This window comes from Rhamphochromis sp. 'chilingali' (assembly GCF_963969265.1).
Source record: "Rhamphochromis sp. 'chilingali' genome assembly, chromosome: 12".
In the NCBI taxonomy this organism is placed as follows: Eukaryota; Metazoa; Chordata; class Actinopteri; order Cichliformes; family Cichlidae; genus Rhamphochromis; species Rhamphochromis sp. 'chilingali'.
The window spans coordinates 35120331-35128342 of NC_137939.1; the positions used below are offsets into that span (position 1 = coordinate 35120331).

General features: G+C 53.1%; 1 protein-coding gene across 1 annotated transcript; it reads right to left on the reverse strand.

Moving 5' to 3' along the window:
* Window positions 1–2806: 2806 nt before the first annotated feature.
* Window positions 2807–7177, reverse strand: LOC308407340 (uncharacterized protein; the record flags this gene model as incomplete). The annotated part of the gene is made up of 2 exons (XM_080898905.1): window positions 2807–3349; window positions 6152–7177. The coding sequence occupies 2 exons, from the start codon at window positions 7175–7177 to the stop codon at window positions 2846–2848; spliced, it is 1530 nt and encodes a 509-aa protein (XP_080755031.1). The 3' UTR covers window positions 2807–2845.
* Between the last annotated feature and the right edge of the window lie 835 nt (window positions 7178–8012).

Consider the following 8012-nt stretch of genomic DNA (forward strand, 5'->3'; position numbering starts at 1 on the left):
TAAATGTTTATCTTGTTTGGCCCGCGACCTAAAATGTGCCATTGAGTTTGACACCCCTGCTTAAGCAGTGGTACTTGAAGAAGTATGGAGCATTTTAAGAAAGCGATGAACTCTGTAGAAGAGGGCAATGTACCATCGCATGTATCCAAGTATTCAACTGCTTTGCAGGCCAGAAAAAGCTTTTGAGGCGACTGTGAATACAAAGACACAGCACTGAGTGACTCATGCCCTCTCCTTTTCCATGGATGACTCAAAGCCAGCGAGACCTTGCCGCCTTGGGTCATGTTGTTTCCTGCGACTCCTTGTTTCCCAAAGGTTGGTACGATGCATGAAGCAGCAAAAGTTACAACAAAGGGAAAATCAAAAATATATGTAGTGCACAAAATTGACTTGGGTAACAATGTGCATGACTTCCAGGTTTTTGTGAAGGTTGATGCTCCGACAGTGTGGGTTACACGGAGCTTAAAAACTGTCCAAACAAATACATTTTGTATGAAAAACTAGAAGGTGGATCGCACAAATTTCTTGAATAGTATGTACCCCACAGCAAGCCATATTATGTCTGATAATCCGAGTAATCACACTGCTAACTTTAAGCCTTAAAATACCTAAATGAATGGCACATATCCCACATGCAATTATTCAAATGGGAGAAATTGAAATTAAAATCATTTTGGACCAGGCTGTAAGTGTGTTTATTCTAGTGTAAATGTCAAGATGGGATTCTGTAGTGATTTATGGAGCCAGCCGATATTTGACCATTCCACCCTGGGAGTCATCATCTCTGCTTCTCTCTTATTATTCACAGCTGAACCGTGCACTGTATGTAGCAAAAGTCTCATTGTTATTCTATTAATAACAGAATGCGGGTGTTAAAGACAAATGTAATGTGATTACAATAACGTGTTTACCTCCAGCACTGTCAGCAAACATCGACTCTTTACTGGAGCAGATCATGAATTATATGAAACTGAATGCTTCACACTCTCTGGTTCTGCTGCCTCAAATTTCAAACTCTGTTGAGAAGTCATGGTACAAATTTATGTCACATAAAAATGTGCTGGTTTACTTTGTTTGAAGAACTCATAACTGTTTATGATTGTCTAAAGGTGCAAAACAATGTCTTATAATCAGGATGTTTGCAGTTTTATATGTGCACATACTTTGAAAACAGGAAGTGCTTGGTTTCCTGTTAGTACTGTATATTTTCAGAGGGTATAAGCAGGATACCAGCAGATCGAATCAGAGATGGAGGCCTTAATCACAAATCTTGCTTCGGGAAAACGGCGTACCTACATTGTCATCATTGTGATCTTTACCATTTCTGTTTTATTTAGCGGCAACTTTGAATGCACTTGCAAATCACAAGTGTCTGACTGCAGCATTTACATGTTTCTGCCTTCTATAATAATATTTCTCTTAATGCTGTGGACCAGCAGCTCCTTTCAGAGAGTCTCTAGATTCACATGTGATGGTACATGTGGCTCTAAATGCTGCAGGTTTTGCGGTTCGTTTCTCCGTCGCTTTTTAAAGGCATCTTTGGTTAGTGTGCTGTGGGCTGCATATCTGTTTTTCAGTGGAGACTGGTATGTCTGCTGTATGAGCCATCTCTCTAACAGAACAGAAGAGGCACAGTTACCCTGCAAAGACAAGTGGAAGCTCACTATTGAGGAGCGACTACGCATCACTGAGCTGAACAATGAGTCCAGGGTTAGTGGTATTTTCTTCCTTTTTCATCTGTTTGAACCTGTCATATTAACACAACAATATGAATGCATTTTGTGTTTCTTTTTCAGAGAGTTGGCTACTTTTTGCTCATGTTTGTCAATGGAGCAACAGCACTGATATCATTAATTAACTGGAGAAAATGCTGTAAAAAAATATCAAGTTGCTTTGACAGAAGAAAAACCTATTACAAACTGATTTTGGAGGAGGAGGGCTTGGTGCGGAAAGACCTTTTAAGGAAAAAGGCCAAAGAAAAGCTGACTGATTTCCTGAAGACAATGATTGAGGAAGGACAATGGGAAAAGTGTTTCAATGCTGCAGAAGAACTGATTAAAAGGGAAGAGAACTCACCATTTGAACTGGAGGAGGTCGGAACAGTACAATTTCAGGTAAACGCACTTTAGTTCATTTTTTACACGACAAAACAAATGATTAAACGCAAAGTGGTGTATAAGTGTTTGGCATTTTATAAACCTTCCTCCCGAAATCTGAGTTAGTAAGTGGTTACAGGATTCTCAATGCAGTAATCCATACTTTTGATGAAATTTTACCGCAGAAACATCATTGGAATCAGAGAAATAGCAGAGAAATATATAGATATATTAGGGGTGCAACGATACTCGTATCGATATTGAACCGTTCGATACAGTGCTTTCGGTTCGGTACGCATATGTATCGAACAATACAAAATTTTGTAATTTATTTTATCAACTTTCCTTCTGACGATGCTGTCAGATGTGGCGTTTGGAACTATTTTGGTCTTCATGTGACGTATGACCCTGAAGGTAAGCGCGTTATGGACATGGGTGGGAACTAGTGTGTTAGCGCAGTTAGCTCGTTAACGTGTTGGCCGTCCAGCCCCACGCACGGGGCGATCCGCGGTAGCTCGTTAACTGAGATTTGCCGTGTTGTGGTGTGTGGAATACACCAGGCACAGACACACGCACACACAGGTAGGTACAGCCAACTTCCACATTTATTCAAGTGTTTGTTGTTTTGACAGCTGACTCAGTCACACAGTCTGACAGCTCACGAGCCCAGCTGATCTCTCCCCTGGTCGCTCCTCCTCGTCTCACTATAAACACAGCGGAGGGAGACCATCATCAGTCCATAAACAACATCAGCTGTTCTTACCGGCCTCGCAGCGCCGCCCTGATGAGCCTTCCGCTCCACTCCTCCCCTGCAGCTGCGCCCGGGGCCACGCCTCCGCCACACACCCCCACCACCCGTTCGAGGCCGGGGAGCCGTCCGGCCGAGCCAACTCCCCCCCCCCCCGCGAGCGAGAGAGGAAATCGGCCACTGCCATCTGCGCCCCCGGCCTATGGATCACCTTGAACTTAAAGGGCTGCAACGCCAGATACCACCGGGTGATCCGGGCGTTGGCATCCTTCATGCGGTGGAGCCACTGCAGCGGGGCGTGGTCCGAACAGAGGGTGAATGAGCGTCCCAGGAGGTAATAGCGCAGGGAGCCGACCGCCCACCGGATGGCCAGGCACTCCTTCTCCACGGTGCTGTACCGGCGCTCGCGCTCTGCTAGCTTCCGGCTGATGTATAGGACAGGGCGGTCGGCCCCCCTTACCTGCTGGGACAAAACGGCTCCCAGCCCTCTGTCCGAGGCGTCAGTCTGCAGAACAAAAGGGAGGGAAAAGTTAGGAGTGTGAAGCAGCGGCTCCCCACAGAGAGCCTTTTTCACCTGCACAAACGCCGCCTGGCACGGCCCCGTCCACTGGACCAGATCCGGGGCACCCTTTCGAGTGAGATCGGTCAGGGGGCTGGTTAGCTGCGCAAACCCCGGCACAAAGCGACGATAGTAACCCGCCAACCCCAAGAACCGTCTCACCTCCTTTTTCGTCCTGGGGCGCGGGCAGGATGCGATAGCCGCCGTCTTCTCCACCTGTGGACGCACCTGCCCGCCCCCCAGGTGGTACCCCAGATACTGCACCTCCCTCCGTCCAACCGCGCACTTCTTCGGATTGGCCGTGAGCCCCGCCCCCCTCAGGGACTCCAGGACCGCGGCCACCCGCAGCACATGCTCCGCCCAGGTGTCGCTGTGGATGATCACGTCATCCAGGTAGGCGGCAGCATACGCTGCGTGCGGACGCAGTACCCGGTCCATGAGACGCTGGAAAGTGGCCGGGGCCCCGAACAGGCCAAACGGAAGTGTCACGAACTGGTACAAACCGTACGGAGTGGAGAAGGCCGTTTTCTCCCTGGCCTCGGCAGACAAGGGAATCTGCCAATAGCCCTTGGTTAAGTCCAGTGTCGTGAAAAAGCGGGCCGTGCCTAACCGGTCCAGGAGCTCGTCGACCCGAGGCATGGGGTAGGCATCAAAGCGTGACACTTCGTTCACCCTGCGATAGTCGACACAGAACCGTATAGACCCATCCTTCTTCGCCACCAGAACGATGGGGCTACACCAGGCGCTGTGCGACTCTTCTATTACTCCCATCCTCAGCATTTCCGCCAATTCCCTCTGCACGATTTTTCGCTTGTGCTCCGGGAGCCTGTAGGGCCGTGAACGCACCGTCACGCCAGGCTGCGTCACGAAATGGTGCTCGATGAGGGACGTCCGGCCGGGCAGGGGGGAGAACACGTCCGCAAAACGCTGTTGCAACGCGACAACATCCGCTCTCTGGGCCTGTGTGAGATGGTCATCACAAGCGAGGGAGGCGGGAATGATAGAATTTGGCACCTCAGGCCCCAACTCATCTCTCTCCTTCACCAAGCTCACCAGAGAAGCGGTTTCAACCTCTCGCCACAGTTTGAGGAGATTGAGGTGATAAATCTGCGTGGCTCCTCCCCTGTCTGACCGAGCGACCTCATAGTCCACGTCCCCGACTCGCCGTGTGACCACAAAGGGTCCTTGCCACTTGGCGAGCAACTTCGAGCTGGAAGTAGGGAGTAACACAAGCACTTTATCTCCCGGTGAAAATTGCCTGAGCCTAGCCCCTCTGTCATACAGGCGTTGCTGACGCTGCTGAGCCTGGAGCAAATTCTCCCGTGACAACCTCCCCAAAGTGTGGAGTTTTGCTCTCAGGTCCAACACGTACTGAATCTCATTTTTGGCGGGGCTCGGACCGTCCTCCCAGCTTTCTTTAATCAGGTCGAGCACCCCACGTGGCCTCCTGCCGAACAGCAGTTCAAAGGGAGAAAATCCCGTGGAGGCCTGGGGCACCTCCCGCACTGCGAATAACAGAGGGTCTAGCCAGTGATCCCAATTGCGTTCATCCTCGTTAATGAACTTCCGAATCATGGACTTTAAAGTCTTATTCAGCCGCTCCACCAGCCCGTCAGTCTGAGGGTGGTAGACGCTGGTCCGAATAGATTTAATGCCCAGTAATTCGTACAGTTCCCGCAGTGTACGAGACATAAACGACGTGCCCTGGTCAGTCAGTATCTCTTTCGGGATTCCGACTCGGGAGATGACCTGAAACAGTGCCTGCGCCACACTCTTTGCAGAGATGGTGCGCAGCGGAACTGCTTCCGGGTACCGCGTTGCGTAATCCACCAAGACTAACACAAAGCGGTAGCCGCGTGCACTCCGGTGAAACGGCCCGATGAGGTCCATGCCGATGCGCTCAAACGGGACCTCAATGAGGGGGAGAGGGCGCAGCGGCGCCTTCGGTATGGCCGGCTGGTTAACAAGTTGGCAGTCCGGGCAGGACGCGCACCAGCGGCGCACATCCGCTCGGATGCCCGGCCAATAAAATCGGGCCGTTATTCGCTCCAGAGTTTTCTCATAGCCCATATGCCCTGCCATGGGGTTATAGTGGGCCGCCTGGAAAAGCGTTTCCCGGCGGCCCTGCGGCACCAACAACTGGGTGTGTGTTTCCTCTGTCTGAGTGTCACGACTCACTCGATATAATCGGTCGTTTAATAAGACGAAACGCGGGTAGGTCTGCGCGGCCTCAGGGCGCACCACGTGACCATCAATAGCCATCACTTGGTCAAAGGCTGAGCGTAGGGTGCCGTCACGAGACTGCTCCAGTGGGAAATCACCCATGGGGGACACTTCCGGGGCCGGCGGGACGTCCCGTGAGGGACCCGCCGGCTCCTCCCCCCCGGAGTCAGTGTCGGACGACCCCGCGTCACCGCTGCACGCCGCGCACACGCTACACCCCGCTTCCGGTCGTGATCGCACCCCCGCGTACTGTCCCAGTAGCTGATGAAACCCCGGCCAATTGGTACCCAGAATCAGGGGGTGCGACAGGCGCGGGCTAACCGCCGCCGTTACTCTATGCGTTTTGCCCTTATACTTTAATAACAGCGGCACTATGGGATACCTGTGAACGTCACCATGCACACACCTCACCTCCACCCATTCTGCCTCCAGCAATGCCCCGGGGCGAACCAAGCTTTGGTGTACGAGGGTCTGCGTGCAGCCCGTGTCCACCAACGCCTGGCGTATACCCCCTCGAGTCCTTACCGGAATACTGTATGTCCCTCCTGGACCGGGGGAGGGTGCTGGGGCGCCAGCAACACGAAACACCTGCCCCACTTCCATAAGCGGACAATCCCTCCTCAGGTGCCCCGGCTGCCCGCACTTCCAACACTCCGGCCCCGGCGTCTGTGCTGCTCTCCGTGGCTCGGGGGCGGCTCCACTTGGCTCGGCTGCCCTGGACGGCACCAACGCCGCGAAAGGGTTAGTGGGGCTCAGCGCCGGCAGCCGCTCTGCCTGCCCTGGTGCCGGCACACGGCGCCTCGGGGCCGGCACCGGGGCCTGTTTGTTCGGCCTCCGTCCGGCGTCCCCGGGTTCCCCTGCTCCAGCGGCAAGGTGGTCCTCCGCCAGCGTCACCGCTACCTCCAAGCTTGCGGGCCGGTGGCACCGGACCCATCTCGCCGTCTCCGCTGGCAATCCCTCCGTGAACTGCTCCAGCACCACCTTGTCCACCAGCTTCGTCTCCCCCTCCGATGTTCCCGGTTGCAGCCAGCGTACCGCCGCGTCGCGCAGCTGCCGGGCCCAGGCGAATGGTCGGTCCGTTGTAGCCAGCCGACAGGCCCGGAACCGCCGGCGGTGGTCTTCGGCGGTGAGCCCTAGCCTGTCCACCACCGCCCGGCTCACGTCCGCGAAGCTGCTCCTCGACGCCGGAGGCAGACTCAGGGCCGCTGTTTGTGCCTCCCCGGACAGCAGGGGGAGCAGCCGCGGAGCCCACTCCTCCCGCGGCCATTGGCAAGCCTCCGCCGTGGCACGGAAGGTCTCAAAAAGAACCTGTGGGTCGTCCCCGTCCCCCATCCGGGGCACCGCCACCGACAGTGGCGAGGGCTTCGGCGTGGCAGCGGCCCCGACCAGCCGCTCCAGAACTTGCATCTGCCGGTCCGTCTGCTCCCGCAGCGCGGCCAGGTGGGCACGCTGGTCGGCCGCCTGATCCCGGCTCATCGTTGCCATCTCCGCCAGCATCTGCGCCAAGAATTGCAGAGGCTGGGCGGGTGGCGCGGCCTGTGGGTCGGACATTTCCCCACCGGCACTTTCCTGGGTTTCGGCACCACTTGTGGAATACACCAGGCACAGACACACGCACACACAGGTAGGTACAGCCAACTTCCACATTTATTCAAGTGTTTGTTGTTTTGACAGCTGACTCAGTCACACAGTCTGACAGCTCACGAGCCCAGCTGATCTCTCCCCTGGCCGCTCCTCCTCGTCTCACTATAAACACAGCGGAGGGAGACCATCATCAGTCCATAAACAACATCAGCTGTTCTTACCGGCCTCGCAGCGCCGCCCTGATGAGCCTTCCGCTCCACTCCTCCCCTGCAGCTGCGCCCGGGGCCACGCCTCCGCCACATGGCGTTAACGTCATTTCAGATTAACGCTGACAGCACTAGTGGGAACACAACGAATATGACTGCACATTTATGCCGACATCATCCTAGTGCAAAGACAAGTGGAAGCAGACAAAAAGAACAAGCATGCATGCTACAAACTTTAGCCGAGTCATTTAGACAGCCGTTAGCACATGATTCTCCTTATGGGGACCTGATATGTTTAATATGCTGCTGAGAATATAGCCCAGAAGAAGCGGATAGTATAGCTTTTATTTTGGAAAGAGACATTTCTCTGTAATAAACTCTCTTTTCCAAAGATGAGAGATTTCTCCATCAGATAGATTTATTTTTTTATTACTTTGTTGTTTCAGCAACATTAAATTTAAAAACTGTACTTTTGAGTTAAAATATATATTTATAATTTTAATAAATGATAAATTAAAAAGGCATGAACATTTTTTTTGTATCGAAAAAATATCGAACCGTGACACCAAAGTATCGAACCGAACCGTGAATTTTGT